The 21,126-nt window shown below is 28.7% G+C and overlaps 1 protein-coding gene across 1 annotated transcript in view; it reads right to left on the bottom strand.

The window, feature by feature from the left end:
* LOC142329101 (uncharacterized) overlaps window positions 1-19,382 on the bottom strand; it is a 490,682-nt gene extending 471,300 nt beyond the window's left edge. The window contains exon 1 of the mRNA XM_075373436.1: window positions 18,715-19,382. Coding sequence (XP_075229551.1) covers window positions 18,715-19,058 — 344 coding nt within the window. The 5' untranslated portion in view covers window positions 19,059-19,382. The remainder of the gene's footprint in view (window positions 1-18,714) is intronic.
* Window positions 19,383-21,126: the final 1,744 nt, after the last annotated feature.

Raw genomic sequence — 21,126 nt, 5'->3', positions numbered from 1 at the left:
AACTATAAATACATAATATTCACCAAGAAATTAGATAATCAGATCTACAATTACTTTATAAATGATAAAAATTTGGTAAGAGTACAATACGTAAGCTGAAAGTTTGCCCGTCGCCAACTCTGTGTTTACTGTACTAGTTATTGTATTGTACTAGTCTATTGTGTTTGTTATACATATTTCATAGTAATAGTAATCGAATGATGTCATCTGATTAGGCAGTACAACAAATCCCGCTCGCCCGCCCCACCTAAACCAGCAGTTAGTTCGGTTGATAAAGACAGGAGCAAACCTTCAGTACACTTAGTGTATTTGTGAAAAAACCTTGCAATATAACTGGACTCTACATTGACAACAGATTCACAACAGATTGACTCCCTTATCATTAGTGCCAATATATTATTCGTTTTTGTAATTAGGATTATAAAACTATTCACCGATATCATCTCAATAATAAAATTTATTTCCCGTTCTTGTACGGAGGAGATTGAAATATGGATTAGTTATCTGGAATCCATTCAAACAGACGTATTTAGGGATTCAATGGAAATTGTACATGATAAATTTTTAAGACTCTTTCGTATATTACAACAAATTCAAAAAAATTTGCCATTTGGTATATCAAACTCAGAATCTGCAAGAAATATTTAACATCGAATCCTTAAAAGGCGGTAAATCCCTACATTGGTACCTTTTTATAAATTTATGAATAAATTGGAGGAGCTTCGGACGCTGCTAAGCGTGTTCGTTTTTTTTTTGTGCTTCCTAATAGAATTAGACCTGAAATTTTGTTCGTTATTCCAAGAATTAATACAGTCCATCATTATATATCTTACTTCTTAAGGGTTTTGTCTCTTGTTAATGGATTAAATGATAATTTATCTCATGTTATAAAGTTGCGTCAACAATCGGTTACTAGCTATAGCAAATGAATAATATTATAACCAGTATGTATTCTTAATTTTATATCTAATATGGTTATAATTTAATTAAGCTGAAAAATTTATTGTAGTCAATAAGGTTTATTATAAGGAGCCAACTGTTATACTCTGTATTATTACTAAATAAAAATCTAAATCCTCAAATAAAAATTAAACATAGATAACACATTCAGCGAGTACATAATTACAAATATTTAGAAACATAAATTCATAAAAATAACGACATTACGGAAGAAGTTTTAAAAAAATAATAATATTAAAAAAATGTATAAAGATTTTTAAAAATTTGCTTTATATTTTACTCATACTTTAATCAAATTATTATCATACATGCGTGAGTTTAGTTAGTAGCTTAATTTGATTTCAAAATTTTTTACATCCGCATCCTTAATTTACTCCCGTACGGAGCGATGTTTGCAAAAATAATGGTTGAATATTGTATTGTCACCCGACCTTAGTAAATGTGCAAAATTTCATCAATCGGCAATGTCAGAAATTATGTTAAATTATTACACCCGCACCCTTAATTTATCCCCATACGAAGAGATGTTTGCAAAAGTAATTGGAGAATATTGTATTGTCACCCGATCTTAATAACTGTGCAAAATTTCATCAATCAGTAATGTCAGAAAGTATGTTAAATTAAGGATGTAAGATTTGAAGACAAACATGAAAAAAACTGAAAAAACGTTAAGAGTTAAAGAATAGCAATTAAAATTAGAAATGGCCTGTACCATAAGAAAAAAAACTTCTTCTGTTTTAAGCATCTAAACACAAATTAAAATATATTATGATATGATGATACATATATTCTACTCTTCTCAATACAATTGCTTACCCCCCCTCCTTAATAAAACTATAACAAAAATATTCTAAGCCTGTGGTTGTTCAGGAAAGTATTAAGAATACCCTGGTCAAAGTGGGGAATGAAAACATCATGCGTAGAATATCAACAAAAAGAGAATTAATACAATCATAAAAGTAAGCAAATTAGAATACTTTAGTCGTGTGATGAGAGGAGAACCTTATTGACTTCTGTGAGTGATTGTGCAAGAAAATATCGAAGGAAAGCGAGGCGTAAGACGATGAAGACTATTATAGCTTCACAATCTCAGAGAATGACTTAATTGTACATCAGATCAATTATTATTATTTAGACAGCTGTAAATAAGATACAAATAGTCATAATGGTAGCCAACCTTCTTTCGATAACAGTACAATAAAAAAGAAGAAGAATTTATATTTAAATTTTAAATCACACTATAAGGAATTTTTATTTATATTTTATTATTTTAACATAGTTACATCCAGTCCTGATATATCAAAGTAACTTCATCATCACTTTTATAATACTAAGACCTTTATAATAATACCTACCTTTATAATAATAAGAAAAAACTTTTATTAATATAACTTTTTTTTTTTGAGTTGGCAATTTCACTACGTGCTTGAAGCTTGTACGTGGGAAATGGAATTTTGTAGCGTATGAAAAATGGAATAAAATGTTCAGCATTTAAAAAAAATTAGGGTTCAAATACAGAGATAGAAGAACAATTGCTAACATGTACAGGAACCAAACAGCAACAGTAGCAATTGAAGAACATAAGAAAGAAGCCATAATAAGAAAGGGAGTCCGACAAGGATGTTCTCTATCTCCGTTACTTTTTAATCTTTACATGGAACTAGCAGTTAATGATGTTAAAGAACAATTTAGATTCGGAGTAACAGTACAAGGTGAAAAGATAAAGATGCTACGATTTGCTGATGATATAGTAATTCTAGCCGAGAATAAAAAGGATTTAGAAGAAACAATGAACGGCATAGATGAAGTCCTACGCAAGAACTATCGCATGAAAATAAACAAGAACAAAACAAAAGTAATGAAATGTAGTAGAAATAACAAAGATGGACCACTGAATGTGAAAATAGGAGGAGAAAAGATTATGGAGGTAGAAGAATTTTGTTATTTGGGAAGTAGAATTACTAAAGATGGACGAAGCAGGAGCGATATAAAATGCCGAATAGCACAAGCTAAACGAGCCTTCAGTAAGAAATATAAGTTGTTTACATCAAAAATTAATTTAAATATCAAGAAAAGATTTTTGAAAGTGTATGTTTGGAGTGTCGCTTTATATGGAAGTGAAACTTGGACAATCGGAGTATCTGAGAAGAAAAGGTTAGAAGCTTTTGAAATGTGGTGCTATAGGAGAATGTTAAAAATCAGATGGGTGGATAAAGTGACAAATGAGGAGGTATTGCGGCAAATAGATGAAGAAAGAAGCATTTGGAAAAATATAGTTAAAAGAAGAGACAGACTTATAGGCCACATACTAAGGCATCCTGGAATAGTCGCTTTAATTTTGGAAGGACAGGTAGAAGGGAAAAATAGTGTAGGCAGGCCACGTTTGGAATATGTAAAACAAATTGTTAGGGATGTAGGATGTAGAGGGTATACTGAAATGAAACGACTAGCACTAGATAGGGAATCTTGGAGAGCTGCATCAAACCAGTCAAATGACTGAAGACAAAAAAAAAAAAAATGAAAAATGCCAAGCCTAACCGGGATTGGAGCCCTGGACCTCCTATGAAATACCAAGACGCTACCACTCCGCCATGTTATAAAAATTTAAAGAATAATTACACATTGCATAGCAAATAATAAGAATTCTCAACAATAGAGAAGTTCAGATTAATAAACAATAAAATAAAAAATAGCCAAATATCAAATTTAAAATGAAATGGAACAATCGAATTGTAATCGCTTCAACTTATAAAATATCTCATTAAAATGATTTCTTATTTTATTTGTAATCTCTTTTAGTTTTAGAAAAAGAATACTGCCTATATGAAAAAATCCCTAACATCTACACATCTACGTATGTCATATAACATTTCGTTTTAAAAGATTCTTCACTTTAACAGGGCTGTAAGGAAAATAAAATAATAAAATAAATTTAAAAAATTGTTTGATGAACTGAAAAATCGTAATGAAAATAGGAAGATTTAAATATGTGTATAAAAAAGGTAAAAACAAAGTTCGAATAGTTTCCTGGAAGTGGTTATTTAATCTATATAGTGGAAAAATAATTATACATGAAAAAAGTTATCTAAGATTCTTCTTTGTGTTGGGGGGGGGGGGATAATTTATGAAGAAGTTTTATTGTAAAATTATCATTACAATTTTAAATTAAAAAGAATTTTATATACTCAAAAAATCTGTATTTTTATTTTTTTCTTCACCCACCACCAAAATTACCTTCCAAGAATTTTTTTTATTTTTTATTTATCTACGTCTTCTATGTTAAATAGAAGAAACTAAAAAAATATTATTAATAAAACTTTATTACTTTTTTCGTGGGTTACGTGTACTACTTCTATATCTATATAGAATATATAATATATAATATAGAATATAGAATAAATAAAAATATAACTTTTCCGATTTTTGAGGAAGGCGTAATTTTGGAACTAATTTTTTTAAAAATAAGTATGCCCGCATATACTGAGCTAAAGTGACTACTAATATAAAGTGACTCCCAATTTTTTTAGAAAATTGACCTCCAAAAAATCCCCACACCACCTGGAAATATTGACCAAAAAACTTTTGTGATCAAATTTCCCAATATACAAGAGTCTCTGTACCAAATTTAATCAAAATCGCTTGATCCAGTCAAAAGTTATTAAATTTCAAACATACGTACGTACGAAAATTACCCCAATTTTGTTTTGTTTCTTGTTGTTTATGGGTCATGAAAAATCGAGAAATGCAAAAAACCGTACCCCATTTTTTGACTGATTATCATAACTTCTTTCTGACAGCATATTTCTAAAGCTTCGATGCCAAGAAAGTAAAAATGTATTTACTTGGTTAACTGCATAGTCCGATCGCCTTGGCGAAATAGTAGCGTCAAGGCCTTTCATCCGGAGATTTCGGATTCGAATCCCGATCTCAGGCATTGCGTTTTTCATACGCTATAAAATTTCATTTCCATATCCCACGAACAAGCTTCAAGCTTATGTGGCGATATCGTCGAGCAGAAAAATTGAAATCCATCGTTTATTAAAGTCTGTTTAAAAATAATATATTTTTACTTTTCCATATATATATATATATATATATATATATCCTGCATAACAAAACCTGCAAAAAATATTGCATTGTAGTATAGTAGGTATAAAAAAAATATGCGAATCGGATCAAATATTGCATGTCACAGTGTTTGGAGAATCTTGATATTTCATGACCACCTCCAACCAAAAAACCCAATTTTACCACTGTACATGTATCACCCTGGAACTTAGAGGTCAAGGGGAAAATTGACTACTCACAAGCGACGAATCAATGTGGCGAGAGCCGCATTGTCGGACCGTGTGAGAGTTCCTTGATGCGCTTGCTATGTTTAACCGACATTGTTAAACTACAAAGTAGTTTACTTAAGGGAAAGACTCCTAACGCACTGCTATGGGAAGCTAACCTTGAGATATATGGCTAACCACCAGCCAATTAGGGCTCCAAGCGCTTTAATATGGTGGACAGGTATTTGCTGGCATTCAGCGACTTAGGTGTGACAGCGAATTGCTGTCTTGACAAAGTAAATTTTAATTTATGGATGTCATATATATTTTTAGTAGTTGACGGGGTGCGCCTACCTATTTCAGTAAATATATGACAAGTGAGTGGTTGGAACACTTAAGCCGGTGGTGTATGGCACCGCGCTTAGTCCGCTCACGCTGTTAGGTAAGCTCTAGAAGCTATTTAGGACATTGATCGCTAAACTGTTTCGAGGCTCAGTAGCCGTTTGTGGCACAAACATTCGGTCTTATGCATAGGGCGACCGAATGGGGTGGTGGCAGGAGAAATGCCAAGCAAACCAAAATTGTACATGTATTCCAGAAAGAGACGTACGTATCATTCTGTACGTACAATTTATATGTTTGCCTGTATTTTTGCTTGATATCTTTAGACAGGGTAGACCGATTTGGATGAAATTTGGCACGATGATTTCGTACATGGGACATTGAGTCGATTAAGTTTTGTCGCATCAGTTAAGAAGCAGGGAGATACGGACTTTATGGATCCCATACCTCAAAATTTTACTAAAAAATAGGTATTTTTTAAAAAATAATTTAATGCCCTTAAGGGTTAAAATATTTTCTGGTGGAGTTTGGTCATACTCAATTCACCATCGCGAAATGATGGAAGGGAAAAGACACGTTTTTTTTTTCGTCTTTAGATCCAGTGTCATACTTTTTACATTAGTATGGCATTTTGGTTATGTACTTGAGCGATTTTATTCAGCAGTCAGAGGATAATACGCCTATTTCTTTATTTTTGTTTTTTCGTTATTTATAGTTTTGCTTGATATCTTCATACTGGATTAATCGATTTCTATGAAATTATTTACGATGCTTCCTGAATACGAGTAACTGTTAGGGCGTACAGAAATATAATTACAGCGGCTCTTGTATCTCAACATTTTACTCAAATTCATTCATTCGTTGTTTTATACCATTAGGGCAGGTCATGTAATAGCCATTCACCGCTTTATTCTATCTTGCGCCAATTTCATTCCCTTTTCGTATTCTCTGTTTTCAATGATCCCACCCAGCATTTGAAACTATTTTTTTTCCTCTTCCTTCTTTTTCATTTACCAAACACTCCACTGCATCCACCATTAAACATTTTCTTCTCATACAAAATGTCCTAGCCAGTTCCTTTTTCTATTGCTCATTACATTTAGCATTATCCTTGTTTTTTTATTCTTCCTAATACCTTATCATTTGTTACACGATCTTGTCATCTGTTATAATCATTCTACGCCACAACTACATCCCAAATGCTTCAATTCGTATTTTTCCACCTTCCTTATTATCCACCTTTCAGCTCCATATAGCATGACATAGATTTATTCTATTCAAATAGTAATAATCTACTCCACATAAAATTTACACTTAAAATTTTTTTCGTAATCCTTTACTTGCATACTTAACTATTTTATGTTCCAGTTAAATTTTCCTCCTAAATAGTAGTCTGTCAAGGGAAAAAGCCCTCAGTAGCTTTTTTCGGTTTTTTGTTTTTCTTCAGTTTTTTCAGAAAAATTAAAAAAACGAAATGAAACTGATTAATTAGCAAAAGACTATTTACCTGATTTTACGATTTGAGATAAAATTATAACAAATAACTATTAACGAGTAATTTGAAATGTATTAATAATATTCAGATTCATGCAATTCAGTCAATTTGTACAAATTACTTTTATTCTGCTAGTTGATATTAACTTTAAATTTAACTGTGCTATATTATTAGGATTATTAATAAATTAAATTTACATGTTTTGTTATTTTTTAATATTTCCCTTAAGGTATTTATAATCTTGTTTACTAATTTTTGTGAAAGCAAAATGTTGTAACCGTTGATTTTTTACTATTTAAGTTGTATAATAGTGTTAAATTTATATATCTATTCTATGAATGCATGGGAATTTTTATTATATGATATGTCTTTTATTATCTTTCTGTGTTTTTTTTTATTGTCTTTGTAATTTTTAATTATGTGTTAACTCTCACTTAATAAATTTATATATTTGTGAAATGATAAAAATCATGTTTAAAAAAAATCCTTTTATTATCTAAATAAAAAAAAAGTCATAATCTTCTAAAAATAAAATTTGCAAATTTAATTAAACCAGCTGTTAATTTCTACGCGTATTATGCTGAAATAAAAAAAAAATGAATACACTCGTAAAATTTTTAACGTACACCCAATTTATAATGTATATAACAAATGTCAACGGTCAGATTTTTATGAGATATTTACGAGAAAACATTCACTTAATCTATCTTACAGGTCCTACAAAACAGATAAGTTCAAGGTAATGAAGATATTTTTTTCATAAGTAATCTCTGACAACGTGTCAACAATGTAAAATGATGACGCATTTCAAGTTTCTTATACGTTAAACTTATATTATTCTATATTCTACTAAAGTAAATACATAATTCAAAAACCTGTAAAAAATAAATAAATTAAAATTACCATTATTTCTGTTTGTTATAAATAAGTAGCTTGTCTTCATGAATACTTTCTATTGATACTTCGTTCCAAGAACTCATATACAAGAAATATTTATACGTATCTTGTGAGTTGTTAGGGCCCATGCAAACTAACCACACCACACACTTGTTCGCCTTTGCCTAACCGGTTTAAACATTATTAAAAAGCGGTAATAATTTTCATTTATTTCAAATATTAAAAAATACACACCGATTCTTTTTTTTATCATTATTTCAAATTCATTAAATTTATAAATTATTAACTTATAATAAAATATTTTGAATATCATCTCTTTTATTCATTTTTATATGATTATAATAAAAACTGGATATTTAGAAGATTAACGATAAAAATAAAAAATATAGAACGTATTTTATTATAAATATTGGCATTCATGTTTTTCAGGTTAAGGATTATAATGCTCAGTATTACTAATATATTTTTCGTTTCGAAATTTAAATTACGTTTTAACAAAATTACGAAATATCCTTCTAATGAAGAAAAGAAATTACAGTACATTGAATAAGTTCACGGCTGAAGTTATTTTCATTAATTTATTATTATTCACTACACATCACAATTTTTCTTACAAATTTAATTTAATGTGAATATAAAATACTAAAGGTTATCAGAGTATTGTATTCCCTGAAAGTAATGATTTTTACTATACAGCCAATCCCTATCGGATACAGACAAAATATACAATTTCTAACATTGAATATTACGATTTCGGTAGGTTATTTAATGAGGTAAACAACAGTACATTCGGCTTGGAACGGAACGCAAAAGTGGCGGGAGTATCACAAATTCTCTCTTCGAATCGCACAGCCTGGACAGTGTCCCTTGCTGCTGTATGATTCTGTAATCGGGCGTGTTTAAAGGGTTTATTTAATGTCGGTTATAAGTTTTAGGTTTTGTTATATTTTATAGACGGATTTCTGATTAGCGTACGTGTAAAACCAAAAGAAAATTACTTCAATTATTTTTTTATTATTTTTAATTATATTAAAAAAAGTATATTAGGTAAACAATTTTCCTTCTGTTGAATCAAAGTGTGTGCATATGCACTGTTTCACTACAGAAAGGAGTAGCCTGTATCTTTCTTGCTTACACTATCCAACCCGGTCTTTCTTATGGCTGTGGCATATATAATGCATTTTAGGTTCAAAACGCATCTTAGAATTGCAGTTTAACGACCATTGCATTTCGGAGAACTTGGCAGACTGATATGCGACGATGAAGGAGACCGTGGAATGAACATTTCAGTCTTCAGTTTCCCTAACAAAGAATAAACGTTTTTTTTAAAGATGGATGAATCATTTTTGTAAATGATATGTAAAGTACGTTAGGATTCTAAAGCCGTTATGATTATCGCACTTGACATACATAAAATCAAAATACTGCTAAAAAAAAACTAAAAAAAAAAATATTTTTTGGTAGTTTTATATTAAAAAGATTTATTTTATTTTCATTTATTTATTTTTTTTTTTTATTTTTTTTTTTTATTAAATCCGAAGGACAGGTAGAAGGGAAAAATTGTGTAGGCAGGCCACGTTTGGAGTATGTAAAACAAATTGTTGGGGATGTAGGATGTAGAGGGTATACTGAAATGAAACGACTAGCACTAGATAGGGAATCTTGGAGAGCTGCATCAAACCAGACAAATGACTGAAGACAAAAAAAAAAAAAAAAAAAAAATCATTTTATTTAAATATAATAGTTTTTCGTTTATTTAATTCAATGATTCTAATTAAAACGTGCGCGTATACCGTATTTAATTCGCGCGGGTGTTCTGGTACTAATGGTGAAGTCGGCTCTAACTAAATTAATCTAATTTCACAACTTGCGTAAAACAAATTTCGTTTGACCAGTTGGCAGACTGGTGTAGCCGCAAGGCTTAACGCACCAGGTACCAGTCAACCGGGCAATCGAGTTCAAGGCCCAGCCAAACCGAGTTATTTTTTTACACTCTAAATATTATTCATTTATTTAATTCTATCGCTCACCTGTGACATCACAATATAGCATACGATTACAACAACATTTTTTTTTGGAATTTGGGTGCGATTTTGTAAAAACTGTTTTTACAGTTTTGTAAAAACTGTTAACAAATTTACCTAAGAAAAACATGATCTTAATTAGGTGAAATCTCGAAATACTGAGGGTGACCTTGCTTTTAAGCCTCACCCCCTTGGCTTTTTAAATTTAAAATTTAATGGCATCAATGCCCCATATATAGAAGTAATCTTATAAAGTTTAATCAAAATTGGGCCAATCGTTCTGTAGATATAAGGTGATTTAGAGGCCAACACCGAACACATATAAGAACATTAACATACGGAAAGTTTCCATCCGGTTTTTTGAATTTCTTAGGTGTTGAAAGTCAAGATCCGGTGAAAATCGCGTATGCCCAAATTGGACCGATTACAATACTTTCCCTCCTAGAGTTATAGTTCTGCTATAGCACTAGAAAGTAAAAAGACGGAAAAGCAAAAATCTAATATCCATGAAAATTTTAATAAAGCATTATTTTTTAAAACAAAAGTATTTTTTATATTTTTAGAGCTTAGATTTTTTTTAATTTTTGAATATGGATGCTTCATCTTATCAATATCTCAATTATAAATCTATAAATAATATTTCTCTCTCCTTCACACACGCGCGCACGTGTGTGAAAGAGAGAAAAATATTATTTTTAAATGAGATATAATCAGGGCAGGAAAAATTTCAACCCTTATCCACCCACACTATTAAAAATTACCATTCTAAGTATCATAATCTTTTACTATTCCAACATCTCCATTTGGATTGTTTAATTTTTTTCTACATAAGACGTTATTAGTTTGAAAATATTTTTCCAAGGCTAGTTTTGACTAGTTTTCCAACCACTTTGCAATTAATCTACTCGATAACAGCAGAGACGTCCGACGGTTGAAACGAACCCATGTACTCGACTTAGGGTGTGCGTAACAATTTGGAATCTAACACCGTCAAGTTTAGTGGTGTCGTATCTAATTTCTTGTTACTTCTCTTTATTTTTCTTTTTTATTTGTAATTAATGTTTGTTTTGTGGACTATATGGTGCTGAAATTATTGGTTTGTGATTTATGACTGACCTTGAAATTTCACATTTGAGTTTAAGTTTGCTTACAACTGTTTATTGTGTATTATTTATTTTGGGGATTCCTTAAGGACCTACTTATCACGTGCTTTTGTCAGGAAACTTACTTATGGCTACGCAGGAGAGCCGATTGTAATTATAATTGTTATTACTGAGCAAAGACTAGTTCAGTACGAGGTAAGTTTGTAATTTTTTTTAAATTAATTTGCTTTTAAAAGATCCAAAATATTATTATTTTAATGATGCATGATCCTTATTAAATTAGAAACAATAAGGGCAATTATAATTTTCAACTGTATTACTAGGAATATATTTGGATAAAAAATATTCTTAGGAAAATCAAGTTAGATTAAGAATCTATAATGGAAAAATTGAAGAAAGATGTATTCGTTACAGGAAAGGAAAAGATCATTGTTGTTAAGTAACAAGGTATTTCAACATAAAATAATTTTGAAATCAGTCAAGATATAAAATGAGAATCTATTGTCGAAACTATTAACAAAAATAATAACAACTTAGAAATTTTACAATTATTTTAAATACAAATCCTAAATAGCACTGTTAACGATTGTGGTTTGCAAGGAACACGTATAACTAGACAATTCCTCCTCGTGTTAATAACATTAAATTAGATGAGATAACGTTTTACTTACGAAAGACTTGACAAATACTCAAACCATATGGCCTTAAAACTGATTTGTATAATCAAAACTATTTCATTAATAGTAAATTTAAAATCAAAATAAAAAACAAAAATTGAATTAGTTAAAATATATTTAATTATTTATTTTAGGATACGTAAAAGTTACATATATATTCTCTAATTTAAATGTATAACGAAGAGAGGTCTCAGAGGCTTATCTCATTTATATTATTTTATTCCGTTTACTGAACGTATACGTACATAAACGTTTACTTTTGCAAAATATAGGCTTAAAAAGTTACTACTTTGAGGAAGGATAAACATTTAGTTATATGAAAGTGCTGAGAAAGTTCAGCAAATTCATCGTTGTCTTACTTTTCTTTTTTCTTTTATTCTTCTTCTTCTTTTTTTTGACTAACTTTATTTGATTTAAATAAGATTAAATGCAATTTTTTCGTTTAACATGCAGCAAATAAAATTCTTTAATATTAAAAAATATATTAGTATTTCGAAATATTAAAAAGTATATATATATATATATATATATATATATATATATAAACCTTATTATATACAAAATTCCTCATTTATTAATATATATAGTTTTTGGAAGTAAATATTTATTTTTAATAAAATATAAAAATTAATATATCATAAAAGTAATATCTATTTTAAAGGGTTTGGAAAACACTAATTGTTTGGTCCCTCTTTTAAAAAGTAATGATATTTTTCTTTTCTCGTACTAGATTTGTATCAAAGACAGTATTTCTGAAAAACTTTCATTTTCTAGGACATCAGGAAGTCTTTTTAGTATAAGAACAATGTAAATAAAGCAGGAAATAGACTGAAATTACCATTTTATATATAAAGAGACAATTTATTCATTTACTAATACTAATAAACTGATACTTTAGGAAGAATAAAAATGTAACCTTAATTTTATATTGGTATATATTATGTTAAATAAAACTATCACCAAAGTATAAATAAATTCCCATATTATTAATTAAGCAAAATTAAATAATAACCTAATAATTAATTACAAAAGAACGAGATAGTCAAAAAATCTTTACTGCCGCATAATTTTTTATAACATTCGTACTAAAAAAAAATTCAATAAATTTTTTATTTTTTTAAACCAGATAAAACAAAATTATAATCTCTAACTGCTGAAAAGTTATTTCGCTGGTTGTTTAAAACAGATTTAAGAAAACTAGTCAAATGATCCTCGAGTTATACATGGGCAACATACACTTACACATATGCGTAATATTTATATGAACAACATATGCGTGCATGAAGGACGAAATATTTAATTTTTTTTCTTTTTTGACAGTAAATATCTGCTAATATAACTCAGCCCCGAAGTATGGGTTTTAAGCACCTAAAATAAGCTTTAACTGTAATATAACCAAATATTTGTTAATAATATCTTAAATTTATCTTTATAAATTTATAACATATTTATGTTAATGTTAATATTAATTTAAAAATATAACTTATTCAAAATGTGTAACCTCTTATAGTGAAGTACTTTTAGCTTCTGAAAACCGTAAATTCTTAATTAATTGTAATATGAAAGCTATTAATTAATACTTGACTTATACTTCTAGTATGGTAGTACTAGCCGTTTACCAGATTTTGCTCCTGGTCTCCAAAGAGAATTGATAAGTTATAGATAAATTATTCTAATGAAGTTAACCGAAATATATTTATTTATTACAACAGAAATCTTAATCAGAAAGTTTAGTAATAAAATAAATTAAAAAAAGAATATCGAAACCACCAAAAATGCCGTAAAAAACTTGTAAAAATAAAAATTACTTTTCTTAATTATTTTTTTAATTATATTTTATTTAACTTCGTATCAAATTAGAAATAAACTGCCACTGCCAACAGATTTAACAACATTCTTTTTTTTAATAAAAATTTTATTTTATTTAAAATTTTTTAATTTTTTATCTAACACCTCGATAGATTTCAAAAAAAAATTGCTGCTCTTACGGGACAAATCCCATCTCAAAAAACTTCTATCATAAAACTGAAAAAGGAATCCAAACAAACAATGCAAATAGATTACTATTGAGACTAAACTAATTCCCTTTCGAATGACATTTTTTTAATTTTAAGTCTTCCAATTGCATCTCTAAACAAAAGAAATTCATTACTAAAAATCAGATTACATACTGTAATTTTTCGTTTAATATAATCTACCATACAAGTTATCCAGTATAAAACTAACACCAGATTTATAAATAGAAATATATAAATAATATATTAAATAAATAGTATATTTATAATCTATGAACAGATTGTAAAATAAATTATTGAAATAGATGCGCTTGGTATTAGAATAAAACATGAATAAACAAAAAAATATATACACACGAGTCGAGATGGGAAAAACTAACTTTTTATGAAGTCGATTAAAAAATTATAAGTGTCATTCATTGGTGAAGTGTATTCCAAGATGAACAGAGAAAGAAGATACTGATTGAAATCTAAATAAACAGATTGACAAATAGTTCTTATTACTTCAGATTTATTTACTTATTCATAACGAGGTTGGGATTCAATTAGTCACTGCTTTTTACACCAACATTCCCGAGCTTCTTGTAAGGATGTATTATCACAATTTTTTTTGGGATAATGTGAGTCAAACTCTAATAATATAAGTTTAAATACTACATTTATTAATGAATTTGTGTATATATATATATATATATATATATATAAAATACATAGGAAAATTTATAGAAAATATATAGAAATGATTAAACATTAGATTATATATTATATTTAGATTATATATCTAAATATTATATATATCTTAATATTATATATTATATTATATTATTTCTATTATTATTAGATTAAATTTCTAATTATATATTAGAAAATGTATAGGAAATTTATAAATATATATTTATAAATTTCCTTGAATTTTACAAAATATGAAATTATAAATAATTAATTTCAACTAAATGTAATTCAATTAGTTAAAATATATTTAAAGAACATTTAAAATTCCTATAAATTATTTAAAAAATGTATTTTTTAAAAATAGTTAATAATAAAAACAATAAATAATACTTAAGAGAATATTTACTGTAAAATATTTCAAAAAGCATTTATCTCAATCCAGTAACATCGGGTATATCTGAACAAATTATGAAAAAAAAAACAAAAAAACAAATGATATTACTTAGCATTCGTGAAACACCTTAATGCATTGCCACAAAAGAGAAACTCGTTATTAGAAATCATATAGTTTTTCAACTTCATTATATTTTCATAATAAATATTTTATTTACGTTTCTTTTAGATTCGTTGATATAATTATTAAGTAAATGACTTATATTTATGTGTACCCTATATCTCAATAAGAATACCTGTAATTACCGTTGAAAAAAAATTATTTATGAAAAAAAGTAATTCAAACTTTTATAAAATTATATTCTTAACAAATTTATTATAATAACGTTAGATTTAGAAAACGGCAAAAACTTGTTTCTTACTAATATATGAATGGTTTATTTTTAAAACGGAGAATAACTTTACGTTTTTTAATCAAGGCCAGGACAAAATCAATCTATCAGTTTCATTAAAACTAATAAACTGCTCCAAATTGAAGACAGATGTATTCATATTTTTTGGTTTTTAATTTATCGATTAATACTAAATTTATACATTTACTACTTACATAAATATTTATCGTAAGCTATTGCCTAATTAATTTTTAATGACATTAAATGTAATGAAAATGGTTATTAAAAAGTTATAAGTATTTCCTAAACCAAATACTTCATATCATAGAAATTTTACGCGGGTAACCCTACAGTACGCTTAATGGTTAACCCATTATAATAACGTTATTTCGTATCCAACGGTACATAATAGGATGATGTAGGTAAAATCATGTCATACCGCATTTAACTTTCCCCGTTAGGAAAGAGCAGATATCCGTTCCAACTATACATATTTTACATACACAAGTTTTTGTGTGTGTGTATGTGTGTAACGCACGCACGCGCGCGTTAACTTTTAGATTACTGCAATATTCTTACTTACATGTTGTACGCTGGCTCTAATTAAATACTTATGTTAATCTGTGTGCCTGTATATTTGTGTTAAATGTGTAAATTTTTGCGGTTTTTCAAATGTCCGATTGCATATATCGTACCTGAATTTTAAATGAAATTAATACCTTTTTCGTAGTACAATGAAACTGAAGCCGCCTTTTTAAATTTCATAATATTTAATTTATTACATGTTGGATATATATTTATACCAACCGGTCTGTAAATGCCCTCGTGGTTTTTTCTTTTTTTTTACAGAATTACAAAAATAGATTTTGCAATGATATCGTATAACACTTAAAACATAACATTCTAAAACACATGTTTTCTTTTTTTTTAATTTTTCAACAAATCCTTTGACATTAATTCTTATACCCATAATAAATATAAAGATTTTAAGCAAAATCGATAAGTTATATCTTAATGATTTAAAATATTCTAAAAAATTCTTATTCTGTTTTAAAATATACAGCCTTGTAAAATGAAGAAACATATACAGTACGGTAGGAAATATCTATTTATTTATAATTCTGTACAAACAATTACTTTTGAATTGCAAAAAATTCCCTTTCGGCACGCCGGAAGGTAGAGGTAATTTAACCAGTGCTAGGTAAGGGATAAAAAAGATTTCCACCTTAAAGTTAAGAAAAATTTCAAATTTTCTCATTACGACAATGGTTGCATGTGAAAAAATTTCACATGTTTAGCATACGACAATTCTAGTTATCCCTTCTCATAAGAATTGGTCATATCAAAACTTGTTTCAGATAAAAGTTTTAGGTAATTTTTAGAGGACTAACGATAATTTTAAACCGATTCGATGCTGTGCCTATTAAGGGAGGTATGATTTGTCTTCGAAACCCCATTTTTTTCACCTCCTGGGCCAATGGTTGGTGATATCAAAAAACTTTACTTATATAAGTTTTAGGCACTTATACAAAAAATAGTAGGAACTTCAAACTAATTCGATATTTTACTTAATAAGTAAGTTATAGCTATATATTGTTTTTTTCAAAAAAAAAACCATTTCCACTCCCATGGTCCGATTTTAGCCGTTAACGAACTCGATCGATATTTTGGGTCGTTATATTTTACGTATCAATTTGAAAGTGATTGGCACAAAATTACGTCAGTTATCGTATCCACGTGATATATATATATAAACTTTTGAGCTGACGGTGGTTTTGTGGTCTGGGGGATGTGAAACGCGAAGATATGTCGAAATTTTCCGGAAGTCGAATCATGGTACCAATTACAATAGGAGCTTTCTTATGAGATCTACCTAATATACTTTCAGTAAAAGTATATTTTTTCCACCCTACCCCCGGACCGGATCCACAACAAGGTAAAGCACAGCCCAGGGGGTTGTCTACTGAAACGGGCCTCCCCGGCCGCCAGCCATAAGTCTAGTCCGACAGGTTAGCCTGCCGGTTCGATCTTTTCATTACCTGCCTCTAACCCGTATGGCGGGGTATCCAAGTTTCAGTAAAAGTAGACACGTATATAAATAACACACTTAAAATACATAGAAAGAAACAGAAAAGTGTAAACGTTTTGTGAATTTTTAGTTGATCAATCAGTATATAACATATATTTATATACACTTTATGTAAATTATAAAAGATTATGTTTTATTTTTCGTTTTAAAAAAAAAATTATTCAGTTAAAAAGAATAATAAAAACAATTTATTAACTAGTTTTATAATTTTAAAATAATAATTAAATAAAATGAAATATCTCATCGAATGGTATGACTATAAGTGGGAAAAACGTGTAGGATAAAACTGGATTGGTTGTATACGTTTTTCTTTTTTATTTGTCTTAATCGTTCTTCTCTTTTTATGAAACTGTGAAACGATTCCTTCGTAGATTTTAAACGGTCGAAAGGATTTAACAGAATATTTTGAGAATAATATTTATAAAATGTAAAATTATGAGTGGAATGAAAAAAACAAAATGATTTTTCATCTTAAAAGAAAGGAATTGAAAATTATAATTTAATGTTTTTATGCAAGTAAGGTTGATTTTTTTTACAACTACAACACTATTCAGACTTTAGAAACTTGGTGTTATGAATATAATGACGTACTGCCTGAGCAAAAGACTCCATTCTAGTTGGCTAGAAACAGTTTTGACGAGCTATTTATATGTGTGTGTGTTTTAGAATAATCCCATTTACATACAAACACGTAATCCCATTTTACAGAAAATACCATTAAGTAACAATGTAAACCAGTAGTAATATATTAAAATTTAATTAAAAATAAATCTAACTTTACATAGTTGTGTCCTAATTTTTGTAACATTCCAAAACCTATGTCAAAAACAGCTGATCATTAATAACATTTTTATTATCATAGATTTTATATCCGATTTATTGAAATGATAATACTAAAAAAAAAAATATTCTGACAGAAACCGACTTCTTGATATTTCATTCTCATATTTTTTTATTATTATTTTTTTTTTAATAAATGGATTGTGATTTTCATAGATGAAAACTCCAAAATGAGACAAGATAAACTATGAATGGAGTAAAGATTTTCATCAGAGTCAAATTTATTCAATACTCAATACGGTTAATTTGACGACCGAAGACGATGAAGCAGATTATAAATTAAATTAGGTATTCAAATCCATTTAAAAGTCGTCACAGAACAGCTGTTTATAGTTGGATTACTTAATCACCAACCAGTTAATTTTTCACGTAATATGAATACATTATGGGTAATATGGGATATGATTAATGGATATATATATGACCGTTCATTGTAATTTTATAGTTGATTAACATATCCTGTCAAATCTCTCCCACCTAAGTTCAGAAATATAGGGGAAAAATGGGTTAACAGGAGAAAATAACGGATGCTTAAATTTACCTCGTTCTTGCTCCTCCGGGTCTACCAGGCGCCGATGCATTTCTTCCGTTAATATTATTATTGTTATTATTATTATTATTTAGATTTGAATTCGGTTGTATCGGTACTTCCGGAGCGTTTGTCGAAGTCGTAGAAGTACTATGAGAAGATGAGGAGCGTGAGGCGGCGCTGTTTCTTATGGTTCTTGATGAGCTGTAAGTATAAACGCCACCACTGGCACTAGCCGCCCCGTCAACGAAACTAACCATAGCGGACAGACCGCATCCGACCGTTACAAACACATAAAACATAACCATCACTAGGCCAGCGTCCTTACCGTGCGATGATAACGGGTTAAACTTCATTATAATCCAACAAATATATTTATTAAAATGATTTAACAAAAAATAATAATAATAAACTAACACTTTCAACCCTCAGTCCAATAATAATATCCAATAAATAAATTATTAAGCTGTCTAATTACTAATTCCGGTATAAAATACAGGTCGTTTTATAATAAACATATACTGAACGAAATACAAAAAGTTATGTCAGAGTGAATCGTACAACCGACCGGCCCAAGCTTAACTCTTAACTAGCGACCTCCGAACCAGTAACTGACGGACAACAACTCCCGACAGTCTTACCACAGCATCGGCACACAATCACCAAAACACTTTCACTGATTGTGAACGTAACAGAAGTGGGGGGATGGGTTGGGAATACTGCAACATATCCCCCGCTCCTAAAGCATATAGCTTACCTCCCTCCCCAAAACATAATCTGGTTGCAAGTATACATATAATAATCATATACAATCATATATATATATATATATATATATATATATATATATATATATATAAATCACCGATTAATATGCCAGGGTTTTGGATTCGATTTATTTTATACTGATGTATATCAAAAATATATAACAGCATCCACACAGTAAGTCTAGTTTTACGCTTATACGTATTATACTCAAAACTAATCACAGTTTATCTTTACCGATCGGTTTGAATCTTAATAAATGATTAAAAATAAAATAGTCTTACTTTATTACCCAATAATTTTTCTATTAATATATACAATTTCATTTTACCACAATTATTGTTAAAAAAAAACAATCTCCCTTTTAACTGATTTTCAATCTTTTTTTCCTATTTAGCCTCCGGGAATCACCGTCAGGTATTACTTCAAAGGATGAATGAGGATGATATGTATGAGTGTAAGTAAAGTATAGTCTTGTACAACCTCAGGTCGATAATTTCTGTGATATATGGTTAATTGAAACCCAACCATCAAAGAACACCGGTATCCGCGATCTAGTATTTAAATTTGTATAAAAGTAACTGGCCTTACTAGAATTTGAACGTTGGAACTCTCGACTTCGAAATCAGCTGATTTGTGAAGATGCGTTTACCACTAGACCAACCCGGTGGGTCAATCATTTTTCAACCTAACTCAGCTTTACTCTCTCACCAACAGAAATATAAAAATATTTCCTACAATAATTTATAATAAAAAAAAAATTTCTCATTAACCACTCAATTTGAGTGTTTGTTTTTATCATTTCCAGTTATTAATTTTTTTTTAAGCAACAAGTTTGTCAGGAACTTTTAAATTTACTAACATTAAACAAAAAATGTTCGTTGATGATGTTACGTTATAAGTTACTGATGCGTACGCTCAGCGATAATAACTAAAATGCAGTGAAACCTAATTTTTTTTTTTTTTTGATAAACTTTTTTTGGTAATGAATTTTTTTTTCCCATCTTTGTATTTTAAGTATGTGGATTCCTAAAATTTCCCCATCCGTTTTCATACAATTTTTTACCCGTTTATATACAATAGAGTGTTAAAAAAATTTAGAGTGAAAAACTTTTAGTCCATGTTCTGAAAATGAAAATAAAGAACAAAATACGTATAATCGTAGGTGCGGAAACACTTCTTTTTTGAGTTATAGCTTGAAAAAACATTTGCCCTGACTTCTGCTTTAAGGATAAAATTCCATTAGAATTTAAAGTAAGCATTAAATTTCATCATTTTAAATAGTACTTCGCCTGAAAAATTAAATAAAACAGGTCTAAAAATGTAGAATTACGGTTTAAGAAAAATTAAATAAAACAGATATATTTATATTTTGTAGTTTTTAATTAATTTACATTTTTAATAAAAATAATGTACAGTCTGGACGAAAAGTCTCTTTACATGTAAATAGTATAGTGAAATTAGACATGTACATCAACATTGTTACAAAACAATACAAAAAACGGTATATAATTTTGTATTTTTCTGTTTTTTATTTTTTATTGATTTATTTTTATTTTATTTATTTTTGTATTTTCCTGTTGAGCAGATTGACTGTTTATTATTATTATTTCTCGCCGTAAGCTGAGTCCTGCGCATGCCAATTCGGTTAGTGTAGGA

The sequence above is a fragment of the Lycorma delicatula genome, chromosome 8 (genome assembly GCF_047948215.1).
Source record: "Lycorma delicatula isolate Av1 chromosome 8, ASM4794821v1, whole genome shotgun sequence".
Classification (NCBI taxonomy): domain Eukaryota; kingdom Metazoa; phylum Arthropoda; class Insecta; order Hemiptera; family Fulgoridae; genus Lycorma; species Lycorma delicatula.
This window is presented reverse-complemented; position numbering and strand designations above follow the sequence as displayed.